General features: G+C 39.2%; 1 protein-coding gene across 6 annotated transcripts in view; it reads right to left on the reverse strand.

Annotated features, from left to right (window-relative positions):
• Positions 1–26,613, reverse strand: part of LOC111332145 (inverted formin-2) — a 34,524-nt gene that overhangs the window by 1,433 nt on the left and 6,478 nt on the right. For 3 of the 6 annotated variants that reach the window (XM_088732320.1, XM_088732319.1, XM_088732321.1), the window contains exons 2-17: positions 14,680–14,795; positions 14,034–14,193; positions 12,584–12,617; positions 11,923–12,061; positions 10,029–11,576; positions 9,793–9,854; positions 9,053–9,155; positions 8,775–8,860; positions 8,525–8,625; positions 8,112–8,182; positions 7,902–8,009; positions 7,354–7,424; positions 7,069–7,189; positions 6,344–6,508; positions 5,914–6,181; positions 1–1,806 (exon numbers count right to left, since the gene is read on the reverse strand). The exon at positions 1–1,806 is cut by the window's left edge and continues 1,433 nt beyond it. In XM_088732320.1, coding sequence (XP_088588446.1) covers positions 53–1,806; positions 5,914–6,181; positions 6,344–6,508; positions 7,069–7,189; positions 7,354–7,424; positions 7,902–8,009; positions 8,112–8,182; positions 8,525–8,625; positions 8,775–8,860; positions 9,053–9,155; positions 9,793–9,854; positions 10,029–11,576; positions 11,923–12,061; positions 12,584–12,617; positions 14,034–14,193; positions 14,680–14,795 — 4,907 coding nt within the window. In that variant the 3' untranslated portion in view covers positions 1–52. Of the gene's footprint in view, positions 1,807–5,913; positions 6,182–6,343; positions 6,509–7,068; positions 7,190–7,353; positions 7,425–7,901; positions 8,010–8,111; positions 8,183–8,524; positions 8,626–8,774; positions 8,861–9,052; positions 9,156–9,792; positions 9,855–10,028; positions 11,577–11,922; positions 12,062–12,583; positions 12,618–14,033; positions 14,194–14,679; positions 14,796–16,493; positions 17,675–21,379; positions 21,932–24,488; positions 25,132–26,613 lie in introns of those variants that run through there. The other 3 variants (XM_088732323.1, XM_088732318.1, XM_088732322.1) reach the window with 3 other exon arrangements.

A 26,613-nucleotide genomic window follows, 5' to 3' on the forward strand; every position in this document is an offset into this window, starting at 1 on the left:
ACTAAAATCGATCCCATGAATGGCTTCAAGAGAAGCTAAGACAACAAAAAAGTTACTTGCTCTCATTTGAATGCGAATGTTTCTCTTTCTTTTTTCCCGGCGAGAAAAGGCCACCAAACTTGCGCGACGAATGCTTGCTTTTGCTTTCATTAGTTGATTGTCCATCGCTAATCTTCTCGTCGCCATGTTTTCCCTCTACCTTCTTCTTTTTCTTTTTTGTATTCTCCTTCGTCTCGCCGCGATTCTCGTTCCGATCAAACTCCGCCTGAGTCCTCTGACTTTCACATTCGGATGAGAAGGAATTCTCCTTAGCACCTTTGTCCACTTTATGTTTTCGCTTACTTCCGAACATTTTTGAAAACCCACGAGCCACGAACGATTTGCTTTTCTTCACTTTCGCTGTCCGTCCAGCAGAAGGATTTAATAGTTGGTTATCAGATTCTCCATCTTCCATCACAGGACTCAGCGGGCGGAGATTAAGGTCAGCCTCACTCAATCTCCGTCGTTTGTCAGATCCTTCACGGGAGAGTCCTTCTCTTTTGCTTCCATTTGGTTCGTTCAAAGGTTCGGGTGTTTCATCGACCCCTACATTTAGACTATTGTCCTGTCCGACAGAAACAGATAGGAAAACGCCTCGATGGTGTTTGTCCTTAAACCCAGTTTGTCTGTTCCCCTCTTTCTCTCCACTTCTTTCACATCTTTCATCGTTTCGTTTTTCCTCACTTCTGCTGCTCGAACCCAGATCTCCGTTTTGGGGAAGATTGAGAACCTTTAGGCTATTATCACGTAATTGCTTACCGCTTTCAGATTGACCGGCAATGAAAGTTTTCCCGCCATTTTCAGAAGGTGTTTTGTTTCGCACTGGTTGAATTATTTCTCCTGCGAAATCTCGCCCGGCTTTTCCCTTTTCATTCTCTTGGGGAATGTTTGAACTATTCAATGTAGGTTCTTTTTCATCCTTCGACTGATCAAGCGTTATGAGAATTGGAGATAAATGCGCCGGTGTTTGAAGTTTTCTTGCTGAATCGTCTGCTTTAGAAGCTGATGTTGTGCTTACCACGGCGGCGGATTTCGACTGAAGCACTTGAGCGCTTTTTTCATTCGTTTCCGTCTCCAATGGAGACACACCAGAAACACGACCGTCATTCTTAATATTTTGTTTAGCACGATTTTCCTGTTGCTCAGGAGTCTCTGAATTTGACACAGTACCGTTCAATCTTCTATCGTCATGGTTTTTCATAGAAGACAAAACCTTTTGTTTCGGTGCAGCTAAACTGTACCCTTCTCTTACAGTGACAAGCTCAGGTTTTGTATCATTTAGAATTTTTGCAGGAGTTACGTCAGACGAAACATCTTCATAAACTCCATTCAAGGCTGGCAGTTCGCCACTTTTGTGGCAGGCAGTTTTGTCAGCATTTCTACTCTCGAGAGACTGTCCAAAAGATTTAATCCTCTTTGATTCTTTATTTAATTCCTCTTCGATTTGAGTGGCAGACACGTCCTCACTAGATTTTCTTTTTTTCATTTCGGATACGTCCCTGTTTTCACGTGCGTTAGATGTACTAACCTTGGTAACATCTGCTGGGTCTCCTTTCAATGTTTCGACTTCGACCCCAGCCTCTGATATCTTTGTCTCACTGACAGGGTTAAAAAATCTACGATTTAATATCTCTTCTTTGCTTTCGAGCTGGTCTTTTTTCAGTTCAGTTTTGTCCGCGGCATCAACGATTTCACTCAGCACTCCTTTTGTTTTGACTTGCTTTTTATCATCTTCGGGTTCTTCCGGAATAACGAACACGTGTTCACCTGTGGTGAATAAAAACATATCACGTTATAAACGGAGTAATAAAATACGACCTTAGGGTCACTAAATAAGATAAACACTCAGACAAGACCACCTACGTATACGTATACTATCCAAACAGCTTGTATTAATACTATGTATCCAGATCTCTAAGGGCAGCTTTCTACGCCGCGCATTGGAAACTAATCACGTGGTCAATAGCCTCGTTTCCATGCGAACGAAAGATCAAAAGGGTGCCCGAAGTTACTTATTCAAATTAGTAAACAGAGCAATCGAACACAATATGTTCATCACAACTTCTTGAGAGTCTGAAATAACAATTGTGCTTTTAAAACCAATATTTAGGGTTGAGAAAAGTTTATTGGAGCTTGCAATGACAATTTCAAGTAATCACGTAGTTCAATTTGGACAACATGAAAGTATCTCTTTTTCCAGAGGCAGTCTGACTGATTTAATTTCAACAATAGCTCATCAGCAATGAATGAAAGAAAATAATATCACGTTATGGTTTACTGATGTTGACGTAGAGTAACCACTAACAGTCTGTTTGACTTAAAACGTGCGAATAGGTAGTTTGCACATTACGTCATTGCCGCCATGTTAGTGGACGTAAACAATAGACATCTCATTAGCTTCTTTTGTTCGTCCACCAGCATTTGTTCCTTTCACCTTTGTTAACTGTGTCTCTAGAGATTGGTTGCAAACCACCTATAACAGCCTAAATCTTAAATTTCGAATATAATAAGAATTTTTGAATTTGTAAAGTTGTCATAATTTAGAATAACAAACAACCTTTCTGTATAATCAATGAGGAACTCGCTAGAGGGCAAACAACAACAATTCAATTAAAGCCTAACAACTGTGCCGTGAGGAGTCGTTTGGAACACTTAATAAAATTGTCTTTTCACAAAACGTTTTCTAAATCAACCTCACAGAATATTACGAACATCTATTACAGAAAGTGTAAAACGCACCTTTGGTTTAAAACTATGCAAAATCGAACACTTGACACATTTCAAAAAATGCCAAACACTTGAAAATGGCTGCAGGAAAAATTCCTGGAATGTTCGTGTTTTACTTACTAGTTATTCAAAGAATGTATGTTTTTATCAGTATTAAATAGTCTTGAATCCGAAAAGGGAAAAGAGCTTTTGGTCTTCTTACACTGAAAATGCAGAAACACTTTTCCGGCTTCTGAGGTCTCTTATAGGGAAAATCTTTTTCCAACTCAAGTAAGTCATTGACATTCTCTAAAACACAACCTTACGCTCTGATGGTTTACAAAATTACCACAATCTGCATTTTTGGATTCTGTGGTCGATCTTGTATAAGTTAAATTCTATCATAATCATGACTTTTGTGTTGGATTACTCCCTGGAGAGATCATTTATAGAATTACTGAAATAAAGCTATACTTAGTATTGTCTGGAGCTACTTACGAGGCTAAAGCTCATTTTAGGGAGTGTTCATTTATTGTGGGAAGGTTGGCTGATCATAGAAAGGATCGTCCAAAATTCTTCTAAAAGTTTACGTGCGGAGTGAAAACCAAGCACTTTTCATTACAGGAAATATAATGCCCAAACTGTCTTAGAAAACGGTGAAACGATAGAAAACATCAACAACTGGAAAAAGTAGCATGAGAGGTATTTTGTAGTTGTTCGGCAAACATCTCTGTCCTGATGTTTGTAAAAATATGGTGAACCTAGAGTCCAGGTGCTCGATAATACTTGAGGATTGTAAAAGACTCAAGGCCTCTCTGATAGAAGGAAGTTCTCTTGCTACAGAACTACGTTCAAGATATGTGGCAACATCGTCTTCAGCAAAACACTTGTCCCTCGCGTGAAAATGAAATAGGACAGCAGAGACAAAGTGCAAGCCAACGACGAAGTAAAAGTGGAAGCGGTGCATAACATTGCAGTGTTCCAGTTTCCCTTCGCCGTATGCTAGAATACCCAACTTAAAGTTTTATCCATTTTCAGCCGCCCTCCCTTTCAACAATGAACACTCCCTGACAATCTATCAACTGATACGCATGAATCTTCAGCGCTTTATTTGAAATAAGACGCATCTTTCAACCGACACATACCAACTTTAAAAAAAAAAAGGGTTGGCGCATTAGAAAATTTACAATAAATAACTGAACGTATCAAAGGTATTTATCAAAGAAAATACCACCCCCACGTTTTAGCTTTAGCAATGAATCCCACAGCAGACTTCTATTTGTTTTGCTCTGTTTTTGATACCTTGTCAAACTAAACACCAGATATTTATGAAATAAAGGCACAGCTGTAGCTGAAATCTGATTTTGTTTTCGATCTTTAAATGTCTTTGTCCCGAGCGCAAAATATTTATTTAGTAAAAAACGTCTTAGAAAAATATATTCTCAGTGAAAATTTTACGAAAATTTTCTTTGTGTTTTTTATACCTCTAAGACAAAAATATATGTACTGTGAATATCATTTGGATGTTTTCAACTACGAAAAACAATTTTAGGGTTGTTTTTATTTTTTTCATTTTTCTCTATTTTGTTTGTTTGTATGTTTTATCAAAGTAGAGTGCTCGCGGTTCTTATGATATTTTATCCTGTTCTCTAATATCGCACATTAAGCGAATGCAATAATTTTATCGCTGGCACAGGTTTTTAAAGGTTTCTTGCCACTTTAAAATTTCATCAGAGAATTGTTTTGATTTTTGGATGGCAAACCGTTTACGGACGATGTTCAAATATCCACGAAGAAAATTTCAGCGAATTTGAAAGTCGAACTAAATTGCTGAGAATGCTGCGTTTTGAAGTGCCACAAAATTCACAAGATTTCGAAACAACAAGGCTAACATACTCATTTTTGAATCGGCAAGAGCAACAAGGGAAAATCAAGGGACAGACTGAGGCAGTACGTGCCTCTGGAAAAACAGTCTGAGACCTTAAGATGACTTAAAGTGCACCTGACTCCTAAATTTTTTTTCACTTAAAAAAATCTTCCTGCTTTGGTGATTATTTCTTCGAAAAAATTGTTGGATTTGGTTAAACCCTCATTTTTTTATGCCCTGTTGAAGTCGAGATCCGAATGGACCACGACCGCGTAAATAGGGGATCTGGGCAGAGTAGACTTGTGACGTCATTTCGAGAAGACGCTCAAGGAATTCCCCAGGGGGGTACTCCCTTATAAGGGCTTAATGGGACGTGCGGCCAGCCAGGGTATGTTTTTCGAGATTTTTGTCTTAAACAGGGTATCGAATTTATCATTTTTTGTCTTAATCAGGGTATCGATTTATCAATTTTTGTCTTAAACAGGATATATCTTCTTGGAAGATAAACAGCAAAATTTTTACAAGCTCTAATTTTAATTAATATTGAATTCCGTTGATTTTGGCATTGATACCAGGCACATTAAATGTCTTAAACAGGATATCAAAAATCGGAATTCTGTCTTAAACAGGGTAGGAAAATCAGCAATATTAGTCTTAAACAGGGTCAGAGTATGAGGGACCGCGCCGCACCTCCCCACCCAGGAATATATCGAGAACCCCCACCCGGAGGAATTCTCAGCCAGTCGTCGACCTGCGAAAGCCTTTCTAGCACTAGATTCATTCTGCGGTATATTTGCGACCAATATCGATCTAACCTTCCAAACATAACCAGTGAACTGTGCAAAATGGCGCGAAATACAGATTGTTGGGTTCTCAAAGTGACGTCACATTAGTCGCTAGACTCTTGATCCTTGAAACGTGGTCGTGAGTCAAAATGGCGGTAATTTTAATGCGATTTTCCGTACCTCAACGGGCACAAAAATTCAAGGATTTGACCAAATCCAAAAATTTTTTCGAGGAGATACCAAAGCTTGAAGATCGTTAGTAAACCAAAAAAAAATTTAGGGGTTAGGTGCACTTTAAGTGAGATCGTAACAATGCAACTAAAGAGCTGATTGGACCTCTATCTTTCCCTTATTTTCTCTTGGTATTAAGGATCTATCTGATTGGAAGGTAAGGCCCTTCATGATTTCTCTTGGGCAGAATCTCAACCTGTTCTTCTTCAGTCGGTTCTTCTTCAGTCGGTTCTAATTCAGCTCGGGCCTTGGCTGGGCCCGAGATCTTTCGAAATCCAACTTTACCTCCTTCTTCGCGGCTCCGTTTAGGCCTCGTGGGCGATGCTGATTTGCCGCCCCCGGAGGATATCCCCCTGGAAAGCTTCCGCAGGGGAAAGCCTTTCCTGATGTCACTCAGCAATCGGTCCACAATACACCCTTCTTGTTCCTCGTCTAACGGCCGCGGTTTGGTCTTTACTTTGCCTCCTGCTTGGGCGTTTCTAGCCGCTTCTTCAGCTTTCTTTTTCTCACGTGCCTTGCGTTTCTCTTCTTGGATGCGAAATTGTTTGTTTTCCTAAAACGAGAGCAAAGGATATGAAGGTGAGTACAGTCCTGGATCAGGAGTGAATAAATTTACACTTCTTGCAAAAAATAGATATACGAAACAGTAAACATATAAAAATGAAATAAACAATGTTTAATATAAGAGAAAAATCGAGTTTCCAGATGGAAATACCTTTTTAGCTTTGTCAAGCTGATCACAAAAGGTCTTGAACAAAGACAATAACTCCTGCAGTTTTAACTTTCCCTCGTCCTCGCAAAAATACATCGCCAGTTGTTTGGTGAGGCTGTGGATTTCGACGATGCCTTCCTCAAGCTGCTTCGCCTTCTCTAAAGCGCTCTAATAATGATACAAAATTTGGTCATTGCAGAGTAAAGAATCATACTCTGTTTATAAAAACAAAAAAAGTTTTATCAAAACAAACAACAACAACGCCAATTACAAAACTGAACAAGAAAAAAACGGCGATCATCTGCACAAGACAGCGATTTATTGTCTCTCCCTTTTTCTTTTAATAAGTTTGACTATTTAAAGCAATCGGCGCGAGGACAGGCGTCAGCGACTCTCCTAAAAGAAGTTTGAGCAATTGTCAACCGAGTGTCGAAAGAAATCTGGGATATATTCGTTGTGCCTCACTGCACTGACTTCTGATAGGTCAGGTAAACTTGAAACACTCTCGCGACCAATCAGATGCAAAGCTGAAACCATGTGCGACTTGGTTACACACATTTTCCCGCGTTTTCCTTCCACTTCGACTTCTTATTGGCTCCTTGACATAGTTTCCTTGTTCCAATTGCCCGTGTTAACTACATTACTTTGTTTCAGCAACACTCAAAAATCTTTTTATAATGTCAAGAAAAAAGTGAGGCAGTGAACCAAGGAGGAAAAAAAAAACTTACCTGAATGAATTCAGAAAATTGAGTGGAGATCTCTTTCGGTCCATTTTTCATATCTTTCTCTAGGCTTTTGAGTTTGTTTTTGAGACCTGCCACTTCTCCAGTGAGGTTGTCCACTGATAACCTAAGATGGAACAATTGAGGCAATTACTCCCAATTTTTTTTTATTACTTTAAATTCACAGTTTTAAACACTGCGTTCAAAACTGACGACTTTAAATCAACCTTGTTCATGTCGGACTCTATCAATTCCAGTCATTTTCACATAAATAAGGGTAACCTCACTTACTTAACAGCTTTGTCAAGATGTTTCATGTCTTCAGGAAACTTCAATACTTTCTCGCGTTTCTCTTCAGCAACCTTAAATGCAAAACACACTTTTGTGAGACAATTTTCTCATGTTCATCATACATTTCACGATTGTTCTTAATGTCTCAGCTAAAAACCCCTAGGAGTCAAGAAGCCAACCGCTCTACACATTTACCACGTTTGATTTTCCCCTTGTTCGCTCTTCTGAGCCTGGCATTTGTCATTTGTTCCAGCTTTTCCACCACGCTTAGAGCTTGCAGCATCTTTCCGAAGACTACTAGGTACTAATTTCCTGCGCTAAGCAGTAGTCGTGTGTTTCCACACTTAGCAAATGTGGCAGATTTCCCGCGCTAGGCGCCGGTTTTGTTTATTCCCGCGCTTGGCGCCAGTAATGCGCCGGTGTTTCTTTTTCGCGCGCTTTTCTGGAATTGTGCTTGGCTTTGCCACCAGCCGTAACTAGTTTGTACTTAAAATCGCCATAAAAAAAAATAAATTGGCTCAAGCAATCTCAAAAAAGTGGGAACTTACATGTACTAAGAAGTTCATAAGGGTCATACGAGGTTTGTTTGCTCTCGTGTCCACAATCTTCAGGAGAGAGTTGATCTTAAAAGCCACAGCATTCCCGGCGTACCCTCCCTACAACACAGAACATAGAAGACATGCCCGTTGGTTACAAGGTTTAGGTTGCAGAGGACGCAAAATTTTTAAGTTTGGCAAAAAAGAACAAACAGCTCTTACCGAGTTCAGAAAATTGCCAATGATCAAAATCAGCTGAAGAACTTCTGGTAGAATTTCACTGTTGAGGATATCTGAATATATTCGAGGTCAATTAGTGCTTCGTCTTGAAAAAATGAAATACAAACTACAAAACTCTAATTAAAACCAACAGAGTTTTGGAGTCAAACGTGTTGTTTTTTCTAATTTCAACCCTCTTCCACGTTTTGTAGTGATTTGTTGTTCTCTTTTAAACACGGGGTTGTATGCTCTGTCAATATAAACAATGACTGCCTGCTGGGTAACCTGTGGTCAAAGTCTGCGTTGTGTAACTAAAGCGAATTCTCCTCCACTGCAATATAAGAAATGTTTGAAAATAGTAATGAGACTTTTTCTACTTGTTCTAGATTTTACGAAGTCATAAAGACTACGCCCACCTTGTATTGCTCCTTTCAAAGACTCTATACTCGGTTCAATTGTTTCAACTGTAATCTGGAACTCCTCTTTTTGTAACATGGCTTCAAGACGAAGGTTGTACCTAAAAACAAAAAGAAATAAACGAATAAATAATCAGATGACTACGATAATTATATATCTTTTATTTATTCACTCAACTCAGTTACAAAGATACTAGTCGGAGAAATTAAAACAACAAAAAATTTACAATAAAAAACGAAGTAACCATACCCAGGAATAGAGACCAGAGCCAACAGAAATTTCTCAGCCGATCCCAGCTGAGTTTTATCGCCAGAGAATCCTTTCAGCATTTCTTTCTAAAAAGGAACAAAACACAAACAGATTTCAGTTTAAACATTCATCCTTAAGGTTCAAATTTACGCTCTAAGACTATTGTCTCACCACCTCGGCTTTTATCTGAATAATCTGCGTATACTCTCAGGAGAAGTTAAGTTTGACTATAACTTAGAGTAGTCACACCTCTGGATTTTTTGCTCTTGGATACTGACCTCTGTGTTATCTGGTAGGAGTTTGATGAACGATTTCAGGACATCGACATCGAAAGCTTTACTGTTCCCGTTTTGAATCAATCCAACAATCTCTTCATTTGACCTTAAGGAAACAGGGAACGTGTTTATGTGAAAAATGTATCCTTCTTCCCGAACCCCCGCCTCTGCTACCGTTACATTGGCAAACAAGACAGTCGCTACTCCGCTTTGAGAACTCCTGGTTACGAAAACTCACCATAAGCTGATGATTAGTGATGGGGGCACGGCTTACCGTCAGGGATTCTAGATGATTAGTGATGGGGGCACAGCTTACCGTCAGGGATTCTAGAACCTAGTAATCCCCCTCCCTGCTAACAACACGATATTGAAAAAATGAAAACAACAACAAAAATAACGACAACTTAAAACAAATAAATAAGGAGGAGTTTGGTAGTAGCACCAGCCCAAGGTAGATCTTTGTCCACTGTTTCCAATTCAAATTTGAATTTGTGGAAGAAGGAGAGCCGGAGGACCCGGAGGAAAACCCTCGGAGCAAGGACAGAAAAAAAAAAAAAACTCAACCTCAGCCTACGCGTGACGTGGGGTTCGGCAATCAAACCCAGGCCCCAGCAAGGGGGGGTGAGTGTTCTCACATTTATCCCATCCTTCTTCTCCAAGACAATCTAACGTGCACCATATTCAAAGAGAGGACAGGACAAAGCCCTGAACATTACTTAAACGCAACACACAGCAAGACTTACTTTTTGAATTGCTTCATAAAAATGTTCACGTTCAGACTTCGCTTTGGATCCAGAAGGGTGATCTAAGGAAAGGAAAAAGTTAATAGCATCGTAATGAAAAATTTTTCAGCTCCCACTGATGTATTTCAGTCGCTAGATTAGCGCTTCCACAGCCTCTAACACAGTCACACATTAACGATGCACTCTACACAAAGTGTTGTTCTCTCACAAGACAATGAAAACCGATCTACCCACACCTCTGACGGTTCCTTCTTTTTAGTCTCTGTCTTCTTTGCTGCGCCCGTCTTCTTTTGACAAAACCACTCTTCTTCCAGATGAAAATCAGGCTGTACTACTTCCAGCGCCATGACACGTGCCCAAACACACGTCTTACTCCTCTGGATCACGTGCGGAGGAAGCTTCTGCCACGCCAAGGATCGCATCTTACTCTTGGGTTTCACCGGAGGGACGAGCGGACAGCTGTAACTTCGTTGGACGGGCTGCTGGTAAACTCGATTGACTCCAAATCCACCCAGAGGAGGCGGAGGGGGAGCTCCCCCCGCTCCCGGAGGTGGTGGTGGAGGAGGTACTCCACCCATTCCAGGTAAAGGGGGAGGCGGGGGTGCTACACCCATTCCTGGAGGTGGTGGCGGTGGAGGAACTCCCCCCATTCCAGGTAAAGGGGGTGGTGGGGGTGCTCCAGCCATCCCTGGAAGTGGCGGCGGTGGAGGAACTCCCCCCATTCCAGGTAAAGGGGGTGGTGGTGGCACCCCACCCATTCCTGGTAGAGGTGGAGGCGGAGGTATTCCTCCTATTCCAGGTAATGGGGGCGGTGGCGGTACCCCAGTCATTCCTGGAACAGGTGGAGGGGGAGGTACGCCACCCATTCCCGGTAGAGGAGGAGGAGGAGGAGGTATTCCAGCTATTCCCGGTAGAGGAGGAGGAGGGGGTATTCCACCCCATCCTGGAAGAGGCGGTGGTAGCACATTCATTCCTGGGAGAGGAGATGGAGGTATCTCACCTCCTCCTACCACAGGGGGCGGAGGAGGAGGCGGCGGAGGAATGGTTGATGCTCCTGCCGATGGAGGAGTAACTGGTCTCCCGTACGGAAAACTCTCATCTTGCCCTGGCAGTGGAGGTGCGCTTTCAGTTGTTTCTGCGTGATTCATAGCCATCTGAAATTCTTCACCATTTGATTGTCCAGGTAGGGGCGGTGGAGGAGGAGCCGGGGGAGGATTGTTTAAGCTGACTTCATTTGCTACACTTTCAAGGTCCAACATAAGGTCTGGACTGGATGATCGCCTCTCTTTTTCCTTGTTATTCTGAATGATACCTTCAAGAATTTTGACAGAAACTGGAGTTACTTCTTCATCTTCAAATGTCATCGTCGCTTCCTCTAATGTTGCTCCCGTGGAGGAAGCCTGTACTTCCTCATGAACTCCGTTAGTCACAGCAGGAGTCGAAGTGGGGTCATTGTCAAAGACAGAACGCACAGAAGCCGAACGCACATCTTCCGACGATTGCTGTGCCACAGACATTCGATGGGCCAAGTTTTCATCAGGAGAATCACTCTGCGTGTTGTTTTCTCCCCTTCTGGATGAACCTCCATGCTGTAAACTGGTAAATTGCTTCTCACCCTCCTCTAGGATTGACTCCACTCGATTACGACTGTCGATGTTCACAGCTCGTTTTACAAGTTTCTCGATCACTTCCCAAACCGAATCCGACACAGGTGAGTCGTCCTCGATCAAAAGCAGGTTTTGTAGGATACTTAACAGGTTTATTCCTTGAGGTTTGTTGCTCACCTAAAAAAACAAATGAATGCTGGTTACGAAGCTACGGAATGGCTTAAATGGCGGGCGTCGGTGTCTCCCCTCCCTGGTTTTGCGCCTACCAAGCGGGGTACCCCTGGGCGTTTGTATTCAAAGCCACACTTGTTTTATTTTACCATTTAGCGACCCATTTGTTCTTGCTTTCTTTCTTTCTTTCGTACGTAAATTAGTTTGGTTTTTTCAATGACTGGCATGGTTAGAGTTTTATTTAAAGTGAAAGGAGAATCAATCGTTAGAGCAAGTACGACATTTTTCATTGTAGTTGCACTTAATTACCACAGCAAAAAGGAAAATACTTTGTAGGGAAATAGGAACAAACCTTTCTAAACAGGGCGTGAAATACGTCCAAGTGAGACGTGAGATTAACTCCCTCAGGGGAGTTGAGCTCATCTTCATCCTCCAGTCTTTGTTCTTCAAACACATCGAGTTGAACCAGCAACTCTTCGTCATCGTTGTGCCTGCGATAAATGACGCAGTATATTACGATCGTCTTAACTCTTGAAGCTTTTCCCGTGTAAAATTTAAAGCCAAGCAATGACACTGGTAACGAAAGAGACGAATCCTAATCTCGTGTCTAGATCCCTCTCGCTAATTGGAATTAGAGGAACTGCTTGACCGTGGGAAATCTAGGCACGAACTTAGGCGACTTCTACATTTCACAGGAGTGTTCGATTTCTAGAGCTTTTTTCTTGCATATGTTATTACACAAACGAACACGAAAAACCAGAAAATTAATTTAATCATTCTATACAGCTATCGCGCAAAGAACTCGAAAAAACGTGAAAATTACGTTTAATCTATTCACTTAGTACGCTTTAGCAGCCGGCTTAAATACAATTAAGTTTACCGAGCTAAAGCAAATCGGGGAAAATGCGAGAGTTTTTTCTACTTAAAACACTGTGGAAAGCGCTATTAAATAAAAAATATCAACAACTACTTCTCAAATTAAGATATTTTCAATTTGTTATCAAATTTCTTACCTCAAATTACTAAGGATATCCAAGAGTCCTAGCCCTGTGAACAAATAATTGGGAGCCATTACATTTCTGCATGTTACGACTACATGCAAACCAGTTTTCAACGCGTGTAATTGGACCAAAAGCGCTGTTTTTCCGCAGCATGAGACACTAAAATATTACGCAGATGATCTGAAGTTGTTACATGTGCTCCTAGAATTGAACCAGAGTTTCGCAGTCTAAAAATTAAAGGTCTTACTACAAGAACGATTCTGTGATGTGCGGACGTGAACGCGATGCTATTTTGAGTCTTACCTGCTGGTTCGCATGGAATTCGCTTCATACAGCCAAATCTTGCATGTAAACGTTCATTTCTATCCAGTTGCGGAAAACATTTAAACCACAAACACAGTAGCCCTTAATTTTCTCACTGCTGGAAACACCGCAGGGCCAAACAATGGAGGGAAAACCCACGAATGATTTGAGAATACGCGAAGAAAACAGCGATAAGCGAAGTACAGTGAAGCGGGATATCTAACGATTTCAACGGCAAAATCGCAAATTTCTTCCCTTCAATTATCATTCGCCTATTTCCGAACACTTATCACAAGAAAACGAAATTAAAATCCTAAAGTTTACAATTTTTCCTTTAAAAAAGGCTTTAGAGGTACAAAAAGTACAAACAAATTTATCGGTAATTAATGTGGCTGTATAGAACAAACTTAAGTTTGTTACATCTTTGTTTTTGTGGAGGGAATCTTCCCACGCACCAACACTAACGAAATTATTTAGTAAGCGTGACGAAAGATTTCCTTTGATCTACTAAAATATTGGCCACATTTCAAGAAGTGCTCCGTGGAAAAATGGAAACATACGGTATGAAATGCTTCGTTTATGAAAAGACTACGAGAACATCTTGGTGTGTGATCTGAGGACGTGGTTTGGGAAAACAGAAAACTTTTTGGAAGGTATCAAAACTTCTTGAAACTAATTGAAACACTAAAGATTTAAGAAAAGAGACGAGTACAGCGGAGTGAATTTGCAAGTATCCTTGATGAATGAGGCTCAAAGGTGAAATAAGAGATTAGAATTGAAAAGTTAATTCTCCGAATGCAAACTGAAACCTTGTCAAGGGGAAGCTGTATATTGAGATAAAATCACAGTTTTGACGTGGAAGACTAATTCGAGATGAAGGAAAACACTTGAGAAAAAAGGGAGCGTGCTACTGAAGAAGTTGCATTAAGACTTTTTGCGCGTCAGAGGAGAGGGAAGGTAGTGTGATTACCAGAAAGATTGGAATTTTAACTATTAATTTTCAAATGAAAAGGTCTGGTTCTTCAGAATAGATTACAGTTTATTTGGAAGTCTCGGTGCGGCGTAGCATACCATCACAACCTATGGCTCTGTAGAGCGTGGCTTTCGCAAGGAATTGAATATGTATACCACGACCGTACTGAGAATAGCGTTTCCTTACCAGCAAATTCGTTCCTCAGGCGGACTCGTTCTTCAAAGTCTTCTGTGGCGATGAGTATAGTGTTGATAAAGGCTAAACACGTGGTCATGTATGGCATAACTTCTGCATTTTTGAGCTCATTGATGATCAGACTAAATCTGTACCGCTGACCCTTGGTGAGCTATGGTGGAAACAAAATAACAAGGAAAAAAAAGAACCATGATTACATGGTAAAGTTTTCACTCAAGCTAAGTATTACATCCAGTCGAAGCTTCTCCCGGTTCCACGAAGATGAAGTGACAGTATTACTAACCCCCTCCTAGAAGGGGGACTAATCCATCGCAGGTAACCCCCCTCAGCATTTCATCAAGTCTCCCTAAGAGTTCACTGGTACCCCTGTACACTCGCAGTTGAGGGACGTGTGTGTGTGTGTGTAGGGGGGGGGGGGGGGGGAACTGTGAGTGTAAAGTTTCTTGCCAAAAAACACAATGGATGTTCTTCCAATTGAGCTAAAGAGAACTCGATGATGATCAGAGTCATTTTTAAGTTCATATGTGACACAAGCGTCCTTCAGAGTTGATCATTCCTAACATTCTCATAAATCGTCTTCTCAACAATGAAGCGACGTTATAAAAAAAAAAATAACATCCTAATTACACTGACTCACCTTGTAATTCTCAAGAGCGTCAATCGCAAGTTGGTGTCCTTGGCTGGAATAAAGGCACAGAGCGGAGAGGAGTTCAAATACTTGTTTCTTTATCATTGTGTTGTTTGTATCGAGTGCTGAAAGAATTAGAGAGGAAATTACTCAAAGGCGGAGTTGAAGTCAGCTCACTGAGGGTACCATTCGGCCCCCTTCCTCTCCCCCCCCCATGGGATGCCAGACCATCGTTAATTGCCCCTCCCCCCACCTTTGTCACCGTTGTGTTCGGCTTCGTTGAAAGCTCGCCTACCGGCGCCCATTTACAGTCCCGTGTGGGAGAGAGGCAATGTTCAAGTAAAGTGTCTTGCCCGGGAATACAGCACAATGACCCAGTTGGTTAATTTATTGACTCAAACAACTGGAACTCATTAAGAATTGAGAATAACTGCAAGTCGATTCCTTCAAATGTCTCTGTGTTAAATTGATTCAATATAAAAGGCAAATAAACAAACAACCAGAAAAACAGTTAGCGGAAGAAGAGTGATTAATACAACTTTTGCCATCTATCCAAAATTGGAGCACCTGTTTAGCCTAATTCTACAACAGCTAATAAGAATTTTTCAATTCATTAAAATATTCCTCTTATTTTAGCACGCTATGTTGCTGCCATTTTAACTATCCAGAAAACTTAAGTAGTCCATTTCAAAAACCACAGAAAATATGGGTTGTACCTTCATTTCGACCGTTCAAAACTTTTGAAGGCATTAGGAAAAGATATCTTTCATTAGCTACGTTTAACGTCGTTTAGAGATAAAGTATTTACCAATCACTATCATACTTTGTTACATAAAAATTCGTTATTCCCCCCTAACAAAGTTACGGTAATATAATTTCATCATTGCAATTTGCTTCTCTCTGACGGGATTGTTTACATGCAAATCATCTAAAGTGATAGAATACCTTATTTTACTTTTTCTTTAAATAATTAACTGTTTCCCTACAGCATGCTTTTCAGTTAGACTCAACGGTTGTTGAAAAGTAGTAGTGACTGTTCTAAACATTGGAAAAGGTCAAATCTTGGTTTTCGTGATATGAATAGGAGTAAACGGGAACGAACAATGAGCAGGCTGCAATCTCTTTAAATTGGCTTAAAATCGGGAAAGGTTTCCGCATGTCAATAGAGTGAAGCACTGTGCCCAGCAAAGTTTACACGAGTCACGAGATAAAATAATTAACAGCCAAAGGCAAGACATAATTGTTTCTTGAATTTTCAAAGCTTCGCCGAAAAAAAGCAATTTCATCGCTTGAGTTATAATTTCAAAGGATTTGTCTTTTAAAGGAGTTTTTTTTTAACATTCACACAAAAAAATTTATATTTATTTCCTGTGAAACAGAACAATTTTCGTTTTCTTTCCCGCGTGTGAACAAATTGATGCTCGTAACATGTTGACATCCGAAAGCCAATGTCAGTAGTTTTTTGCCAAACACGACAAAATAAAATTTTTAGAAAAGGAACCAATTTACACTGAAATAAAAATGTCCTCGCCAACATTATGAAAATAATTTACGAGTTTTGAGACAAAATATTGCCGTAAATGAGAAAAGTTATGCGTAATTAGCTATCACGGACGACGAAGCAAACTTTTGTTAATGAGAACTTGGTTTAGACATCAGGAACACCGAGGTCTAAAGAAAGAATGAAAAACTATCGATTTAGACTTTTTTCTTTCTCTCGAAATTTGAATAAATTGAAAACCAGTTTGAAAATCATTTGCTCGCGAAATGACCTTGTTTTGAAATTTCGGGAAAAAAATAAACAATATTCATTGAGCGCCAACCTTTAGCAAGATTTCGTACCAAGGCCTTGTTTCGGATAATTGAATCAAGTCCCTGTTTCGAATTCATAACAGCTTTGATGCAGTTGACGCACTCAAGTTGCATAAACGCCTCCGTGAACGCCATTTTCCCGCCTTTGCTTAATCTTTTCAAAGCTTGAAAGAGGACTTCCAGCCCACCATGAGAGAGAAATCCTGCAATCCATGCAGCAGAACTGGTTTGAATCTTTGCCCTGAGCCCGGAGAAATTCTGAAGACATGAAGAACTAAGTAGACGAACGCAAAGTTCAGCAGAGACATCTGAAGAGATGGTAACGTTTTCGACTTGCTTTCCATCTGTAGCATTGTTAAATCTTTGCCGAACTACACTCCATCTGTTGGCAACACTCGCAGTAGCCATAATAACGGAGAATTTGTACTCAAAGCCGTGAAATCATTTTAACCAACCAAAAAAAATCAACAATCCATTTGCGGTCAATAAAACTGGACGGTTTTCTCATCTAAAACCGCATTTGGGAACACCGAGAATTCTAATGGCCATCGTAACTGCCAGGTCAGTTTTAAACACAACCTCCTCAACTCCTCCACATGCAAATAAACTCTCGAGGCAAGCCATGTTGTCTCGTTTAAAAATAAAAAAGGTTTAGGCGAAAGATTAAAAATAGAAGAACACGCATGCCTAGAAACAGTTTGCGAAAACCATTCTACTTCCCTTCAAGAAAGAATGAATGCGCTACATCGCGCAGGTGACCGTCATTTCAAGATAGTATTTCGAGTTATGCAAACATTCATTCATGAATGCCACTGTATTCTATGTTTTTTAATCATCACGACACTGTTTTCTCAGTAAAAGGCCTTAATTGTAATTGCTATGGAATACTAAATGAGTCACTTTGAGCGGCTGCCAGAAGAGTTCGTCGTATTGATTCGGTGTCAATGGAATCACTTAAATATAAACAAGAGAAAGAATTATTCCAGTAAGATGGTGGACCATTTTATTTGGGAAATTTCTCATTTTGGTTAGGCAAATATCGGCTGCAATAATGAAGATAAACTAATGTTGTCTTTTTACATCAATAAATAGTATAAAACTACAAAGTGCATCTTTTGAGCTATTTTGGGTACAAAACAACATGAACGTGAGCTATTATTCGAAACTAACCCTAAATTATGAATACTTTGAACACTATTGTGCAGGTGAGAGGAGACAATATTGTATTTAGAATTAAGAAAGCCTTCAAGTTTAGCCAATACGAATTCAGACTGCCTTAGGTATGAATAAATATAATTAAAACTCTACAGTCCTTTTTTACCCATTTGAATTACAAGGAACTCGTTCGATACTTTCCGATTACTATACGCTTTATGGAAGGGATTTTATTTAATTCCGCGCGCATCGGAGGAAATCCCGCAGTTGAGTTTGATAAAACAGAAAAGCGAAGGAGATCGTAGCTTGTTAGTTAGTTGAAAAAGAAACCACTAGGCATTGGTTTCCTTGAAACCGCTTCATGGAGAAATTGAATGCTATTTACTATAATCAAAAACTACTTTGTCAAGTTTTCAAATTTGTAATTATCATTCTAGCGCATTAGCAATCGCAAGAGTTTCCTAAAAGATTCTTTTTTCAGAAAGTTTTAGAGCGGTGATAGCCAGTATCATTTTGGTTTCTACAAAAAAGTTAACTTAGCCTATCTCCAAAAATTTACGCCTGGCGCATGCCGTAGACATAATTATTGCTCACTTTTTACCCAGACTGAGAAACTGTTTAATTCATAAGTAAACCGATAATAGAACTTCAGCATTCATTGATATAAGCAAACTTATAATGTTATATTTAGCTCCTCGTTTGTTTACCAAACAAAATCGTTTGTAAGAAAAGTTTTCATTTTAAATAAAGTCAAAACTCTAAAAACAAACGCCTTGTAATCAATGTTTACGACCCCGGTGGACTAGAGCTGAGAAGAATCGCTTCCTAAAAAGTTGTCTACTTTCTAAATTTTTTTATGGTTTGGGAAGGTAAAGGTAAAGTCTGTTTACGAGCCTAGTAGCCCATTTGGCCGGTGCTTAACTCCGGTTTCTGTAGCATGAAGCGACTAGGAGTATTTCTACTCCCCCCTGGATGGGATGCCAGTCCATCGCAGGGCTACCCCCAGCATTAAATTGCCGGTACCCATTTAAACACCTGGGTGAAGAGAGGCACTGTGAGAGTAAAGAGGCTTGCCTAAGAACACAACACAATGTCCCGGCCGGGGCTTGAACCCGGACCACTCGATCCGGAGTCGAGCGCAATGGTTTGGGAAGAAAACTCGATAATTTTGCAGCTCAAAATATTATCAGCAAGATGCATTTTATGTTCATAATTTTCTGCGGATATTTTTCTGGTCTAATCAACTTTTTTGACGCTATTCAACAATTGATTCAGTATAAAAAGATATTAGACTGTTTTGTATTGCCTTGAATTAGAGACGATAAAAAAATCATCGAAAGAAAGAGGGAAACATTTAAAATTCCTTTGCAGATACAGGTTCCTAAATCTGAAAAGAATATTTATAACATAAAACTCAAAAGCTAATCATTGACATTCATTAAATTCAAATGAATTTTCAATAAATACGCTTAAAAGACTGTAGATTGAAAAATCCATTAGAATTATGCATTATACTTGCTAATGATCCTAATGCTTTGATCACAAGGGGGACCAACCACAATTTCATACCCCGCATAAAACATTTGGTTGATCGAAGTTAGCTGTACTTCAAAATATCACTTTCTATCGCAAGGCCATTTCTAGCAGTATTTCAGTATGATTTCGTCTTGTCTTGACTAGATTTAGAACCTACATCAAATCGAGAGAGTTAAATAATTACGAAACGCTTTTAATTCCGGCAGAAGTATAGACAAGTAAAACAGTTCGTCCGAGATGAAATAGCACCAGCGTAGCTTTTTTTTCAAACCACACCCGGACGTTCTTAAGGTACGAATTTTAGCCTTCTACAAGACTGAGAACAATGATTCCCTCTTCCATAAAAGAGAAAAGAAAAAAAAAGGTGGAACTGAAGCGATTTTCTAAAAGTTGGACCGCTTTTGATTGAATCGGCGTTAGCCATGTAAAATGACAGCTTCATCAAGTCCCCCCGCGAAGAATTTTCAATTATTTTGACATGTTTTGTCTCCTGGTTTTCGACTGAAACATTATGTAAATCTGCATGTAAACGCGTACAATAAAACTGAGTTCATGGAAATACAGTCACCAAGGGAATCTTGTAAATAGGAAAATTGAACAGGGCAGACGGTAACGGCAACGAGGCGAGGTGATGGTCCTCATTGGCACGGCAAATATTCTTCTTCTTCTTCTTGAGGCAACTTCATCATTGCCACATTTTTCGTATCAAAAATGCGTATTGGGAAACAATTGCGAAAATTTGACTTTCATAACGCAGGACACGGGATTTCATCCAAATTTTATCAATAATTGCAGCAGGCAACCCCGAGTGCCAAACATCATACGGACATAAGGTATCAAAGAAGGAAAGTAAGCGTGTTTATTCGGACTGAAATAGCATTTTAAGTATTAGCGCTATTCCTTTAAAAATTGACATTTTCTTTAAGGTTAATTTTCATTTTCGGATATATTTTAGCAGGGATTTAACGCTAAAAAAATATTGTCTGGGAATTTTATGTTTTTTCTTACCTTTTGAGATAAAACATCTATAAAAGAGTTAAAATACTTATTCTAGAATGCCTATTTTAAGTTTTTGTTTTGTGCAGACCACGTCCCGAGAAAAAACAAAAGGTTTTGATTAAAAACATCGTCGAATAACTTTATTTTGTAAAATGTCTCGGCGAGAAAGAATAAACTCCCATTCTGTTAAATTTAAAAAATTATAAAAAATAACTTAAATATCTGCAATCAGTGTTTATCAAGCTCTAAGAGTATGTAAACTCTCTCAGGGATTGCGCGAATAATTTGCATGCTATTTCAGTTTTAAAAAAATCCCAAATTTCCCTTCCGTGATACCTAAACAAGAAATGGCAACACCTTGACCTTGGCAGTTTGACAGACACTGACAGAAAATTTGCAGAGAGAAATGGTTGAATTCAGAGGAAAGACTTAACTCATCGATCAAGATTTCTCTATGTTTGCTTTCAGCACAAAAACTCATAATAGAGCGGCGATTCATAAAGTGCGGTCAGTGATGAGTTTTGAAAACAACTGACGTGAACAAAATACCAGAGGACAATAAAAAATCCGCAGTAGTTTCGGCAAAATAGAATTAAACACTGCTAAAAAGCTTGCTCCATTCTCTGTCAAATTTATTTTTTCCACCATCTCAAATTGTTGTTCGGTTGAATATCGTTCGCTGTGTTGGACACTTAATATCCAGCATGTTATTAACAATTTCGTCGTAGCATCAACCAAGTAAATCCTCAAAAATTACAAAAGAATACATTTTAAACTCCCGAGAAAAAACAAATTAAAAATAATATGGCAGGTAAAGCAAACAAGAATTAAAATATTATGTAAATATTCGTTTCTCCTTGTTCGTCGGACAACAAAGCAATTCCGCGCGTTTAGCTGAATTAACTTGACCGAAAAAAAAAAAAAAAAAAACCCAACCATGATCAAAATACTCACTTCTCAAATTTCAAAGTTGAGTTTTTTGAACCTGGAAATTTTAGGCAACCGCGAAGGCCTTCAAATTTTACGAAGTTTGGAGACGACAATCATTTCTAACGGGATTAATGAACTTTCTTTGTGATCCAAAATTTAAGCCAAGCGTGTTCTTATAGCCGGTAATATTTACCTCCAGACATATAAATATTTGGAAGCTCTATATGAATCACCAAGGGTTTTGCAAACCGCAACAATTGAAAGTAGAAAATCTTACCTTCTACCAAAGATCTGGTCAATTCTTTGCTCGAAGTCATAACAGCCAAACCGGCTGGCGAATTCATTACAGCTTTAATACAACGAACGCATTCGATTTGATCAAGGGCCTCCATGAAACGGTTCTGCTTGTTCGCAGATGATAAAGATGAGAGACCATCTAACAAACAGCTCATTCCTCCAAGGTTTAAAAATTCGCTTAGCCATTCCTTGCTTGCTTTCTCAAGACGTGGTCGTAGTCCTGAAAAGTTCTTAAGCGACGGTGTTTCTAGAAGCTTAAGACACAGCTCGGGTTCCGCGTCGGAAATAAGCGCATTTCTAACGGATGAACCATCGTTGCTGTCCCCAGAAATCTTTCGCCATTTTGACTTTGAATTAAAAGCCATATTGATTCGACGTAAAAGCATACCCAGAACGGAAAATGACCCACAAAAAAACCGTGTAAATTAAGATTTCAGTTCCAAATGAAGTGGGATTTTTTTGTTGCTTTTACAGCGAGTTATGACAACCACATGACTGCAAAATGCGCATATGCTTGAAGATACCAGTTACGGTACGCTTTGGGAAAGCTGCCAGGTCATACTGAGGTCACAGAATACTTACAACAAAGACTGTCGTTATTGTTTTTGTTGACGCCTCGGAATTATAAATCCCCCGATAATCATTTATTTGATCGACTATTCTGAGCAGTGAGTAGGGCCTGTATTGTTCGTCTGACTAAATTTATTTTTGTCTTGTATTACACTTTCCAGTTAGACCAGTTACATTTTAACTGGTTAGACCCGCTGGTCGAAATTTGTTTTTTATTTTCTTCTGGAAATAAAACGTGGGTTGGATTTCATTGGACAAGAAAATGTGATGGATGACCTTTCCAGTGGGAACACAGCTCTGAAAAACTGTCAGTGATTCTTACAGCACTGGGAAACATCGCCGTAGAAAAATCTCATAAATTATCACCAGATCTAGATAATTATTTGCCTTGAGCTTAAAAAATGACACTATTCTACCAAGTTTGGTTCTTTGTTACACAAATGAGTGCAAGTTGCGGCTCAATTCCTCAAAATGATAGCTCACAAACTGTTTAACCAAGTACATTATCTTTGCAGACTCGACAACCACTTAAAGAAGCGTTAAAAGAAAAAAAAATTTCATTTTCATAAAGGAGTGGGCGAAAGGGTTAAAGCAAAATTCGTTTACTTTGTCGCAAATTACGGAATTTAAGAGCACCAGAAAAACTTCAAGGCAGTACTACCCAATTGTGACTGCTTAATATGTTTACTTAAGTCCGCGTTTCTAACACAAAAAACCGGAGTGCTAAAAACAGTGAAAAACAGATGACTTATTAATATATTTTGATAGATATTCAAAGCGAACTTAAAAAAATAACCTAGGGAAAAAATAATGAGATACAATGCAATATATGAAGTTCATATATTGTGTACTGCGGTATTAGATACATATGATGCACGATCCTCGCAGTAGATAGCGCTATTTAAGCAATAGCGAAAATCAGACCTGAAAAAAATCAGGCCTGTACGGGATTCGAACCACTGACCTCTGCGATACTAGTGCAGCGCTCTACCAATTGAGCTAACAAGCCAACTGGGAGCAAGCCGTTAAGTTGATTCGTAATAAACCCGTGAAAGTGATAAATGAGATACAATGCAATATATGAAGTTCATATATTGTGTACTGCGGTATTAGATACATATGATGCACGATCCTCGCAGTGGATAGCGCTATTTAAACAATAGCGAAAATCAGACCTGAAAAAAAATCAGGCCTGTACGGGATTCGAACCACTGATCTCTGCGATACTAGTGCAGCGCTCTACCAATTGAGCTAACAAGCCAACTGGGAGCAAGCCGTTAAGTTGATTCGTAATAAACCCGTGAAAGTGATATCTAATACCGCAGTACACAATATATGAACTTCATATATTGCATTGTATCTCATTTATCACTTTCACGGGTTTATTACGAATCAACTTAACGGCTTGCTCCCAGTTGGCTTGTTAGCTCAATTGGTAGAGCGCTGCACTAGTATCGCAGAGGTCAGTGGTTCGAATCCCGTACAGGCCTGATTTTTTTCAGGTCTGATTTTCGCTATTGCTTAAATAGCGCTATCTACTGCGAGGATCGTGCATCATATGGAAAAAATAATGTTAATTCCTCTTTTTTCAATTTACCAAATTCCCTTTCTGTGGTTTAACAGAAACTAATTAATTTAGTGGCCAAAAACCGCTGTCAGCCGAATCAGTGATAAATAGTTCATGTGCGTTTGTCCGGATTTATCAATACCATTAACTCATAGCAAAGAGTACTGTTTGTTTTGCAAGTAATATTGTTTGTTTTCAGGTTATGCAGTTCGTTTGGTATTATCGAAATATCGTCTGAAAACCTTGATGTAAGGTGTTTTGACGATCGCTAAATTGGGGTTGATTAAATCAGACACTGGATTATCAGATAAAATTCAAAATGTTTCACGAAAATTGCTAGAGTACAAACTGATACATTTGCTGATAAAAATGATTTTCCTGTTCGTAAGTTACATGTAATCTTAGTTTTAGTTAGTTTAATCAATCGATTTCACAAAGTTCTTTTATCGTCATCAGTTCAGCGAATTCTTTTGGCGGAAAAAGCAGAATTTGTCTATTTTAAGATTTCAGGTAAATGAAAAAACTTTCAGTCGGGAAATAAAACGAAGATCTTTACAAATTTCATTGAAGTTATCTAAAAAAAAAAGAAAAGAAGAAAACAAATGAAGCTAATGTCAGGTGTAAAGCCGGCTTGGAACAAAAAAAAGAGAAAAATAGCTGATTCATGGAGAACTTTGACGTATTTTCAATAACAGGTAACACCATAGTGTGAAAAGAGACAACTTTCGCATGGTGTACAAATAAACATTGTAAAGTAATGTCTGGAACACACAGACTTTCTGGCCCGCGTTTTACTATTTACAGAACACTTGATATTATTTGCCGTAACGTTGAGACAATTATGGCCAAACAAATTATTACTGCGTTCTCGATTTAATGTGGGATTTTACCTTTGAATACCGAAATAGAAAATACCGTAAAGAAAATTTAATTGATTTTAAATATCGCTAACCTCTTCCAAGTCGTCGTGTGAAGTCGCGATTTCCAACCATGAAATCCAACCCGATTTTGGAGTTCATCGCAGTTTTGATACAAGACGTGCATTCAAGTAACATAACAGCGTCTACGAACATCTTGAGCGAGCTTAATCGTTCTAAAGCATCGAGTAAAACTTCCATGCCGTTGTTCTGGAGAAATTCAAAGATCCATTCATCCGATGAACATTTTAACTTGCTGTGAATACCATGGTAAGTCTGGACTGATGGAAATCTCAATAGTCGGATACAATATTCGGGAGAAGCTTCACCGGGAAGCCAGAAGTTTTGATCTCCGGTTGATACGTGCCGTTTCAGAGTCCACCATTTGTTCCTAACGGTCATATCCGACATCTTTTGATAAGTTCTTGAGTGGAATACATTTGCAGGTAGTTTTGGAGTCCCATAGAGCACGGGAACTTTACGTGCCAATCATATCAGTCAGTTAGTTTCCAATGGCAACAAAGGTTTTTTAGCACTCCAGGTAGATGTTTAACATAATACGAAAATAGGGGAACATCAGATATGACGCCTAGCGTTATTAAGCTTAATCAACTTGCAATTTAAAAACAGTTTGCTGCAGTTTGGTTAAAATTTGAGGGAGACGTACGGAAATTGCTGGCCACCTCCTGTCCTCCAGGCAAAAGAACCATGATTATTGTAGACAGCACAATGATATATGCAATTGTGCGAGGCTCAATAGTTTCTAGTTTGAGCACTCTGGCATGGCTTAAATTGTACCACAAATGTAGAATGATTTGGGGTGGCTTTATAGCTTCATCCCCAGCTTAGAACTAGCACTACGCTGATGAGGCCCAGAAGGCCGAAATAGTACTTTCTGCGCTGTCTGCAGTTAGTTATATAGCTCTTTGGCATTACAAAGCTTTGATTTTATGTCCAAATCAAGCACTCTGCTAGGATGAGTCATGTCGTGCAATTGTGCGAAGCTCACTGGTTTCTAGTTTGAGCACTCTGGCATGGCTTAAATGGTACCACAAATATGGATTCATTTGGGGTGGCTTTATAGCTTCACCTCCATCCTAGAATCAGCACTGCACTGATGAGGCCCAGAAAGCCGAAACAGTACTGCTTGCAGTTATATATGTTTTTAGTATAATTTCAGAGCTGAGCAAAGAGTTTCCAGCAATCTGATTGGTCGAGCGGTTCCTTATATGACGCTATATAAACCGCTCCACGCGGTTTATATAAAATGTTAAAATAAAATGTTAATAAATGTTACTAAAATGTTATGATTTTAGACATTTCTCTGTTGTTCAGCTCTGAAATTATACTAAAACAATTATTCGCCTCAGGTTCGGTGAATATTGTCGAATAATCCCCTCAACTTCGTCTCGGGGATTATTCACGATATTCACCGAACCTGAGGCAAATAATTGTTAAATATTTGTATTATGTATATATGTATATATTTTTCATGTATACATTTTGGGAGGGGGACAGGGAGGGGAGCGGCGGATAGTGATTTCTGCGCGTTTCAAAGTTTAATTGTGGGTGTTGTACCATTGGTGAAACAGATGAGCCCGAGTTTCTTGCAATCCTCAATTAATGGTTTTACTGTCATCACCTGTACTTGTCTATCAATTAATCACATTAAAATTAAATTTTTTATCGCATCTCAAATCCTTCAAGTTGTCCCGCGTTTCTCTGAATTTCCAAAACTCCCCCTCAGTCAAAACATTTTCTTTTTCAAGTTTCTATCGACAGTCTCCAAACTTAGCTTTGCAGAGATTTTCCTGAGTTTTTTAATGCATTTGTATTTGAATATACCATTTGACCATTTTTTGGGTGAACTATTGATAAGGGAGCTTTCACAGGGGAGAAACTTCCGGTGTCTTAGCCGACTAATAAAATTTTGAAACCAAGTCCGAACCTTTTCAACTGTAGCAATACAGTTCCTTTTTGAATCTTACCATTTCTTCTGAACATTATCGATCTACTTTAGTTCTCTTGGCCATCTAGTCTTAGCTTTAGGTAATGAAGGTATTCGATTTGTCAATTCATTCCATTCCACGAGAAATTGATTAATTTGACGGAGGAGTCCGCTATATGTTTTCTGTGTAGAACGAGAGCTCATTTTACCAA

Source organism: Stylophora pistillata, chromosome 9 (genome assembly GCF_964205215.1).
Source record: "Stylophora pistillata chromosome 9, jaStyPist1.2, whole genome shotgun sequence".
Classification (NCBI taxonomy): domain Eukaryota; kingdom Metazoa; phylum Cnidaria; class Anthozoa; order Scleractinia; family Pocilloporidae; genus Stylophora; species Stylophora pistillata.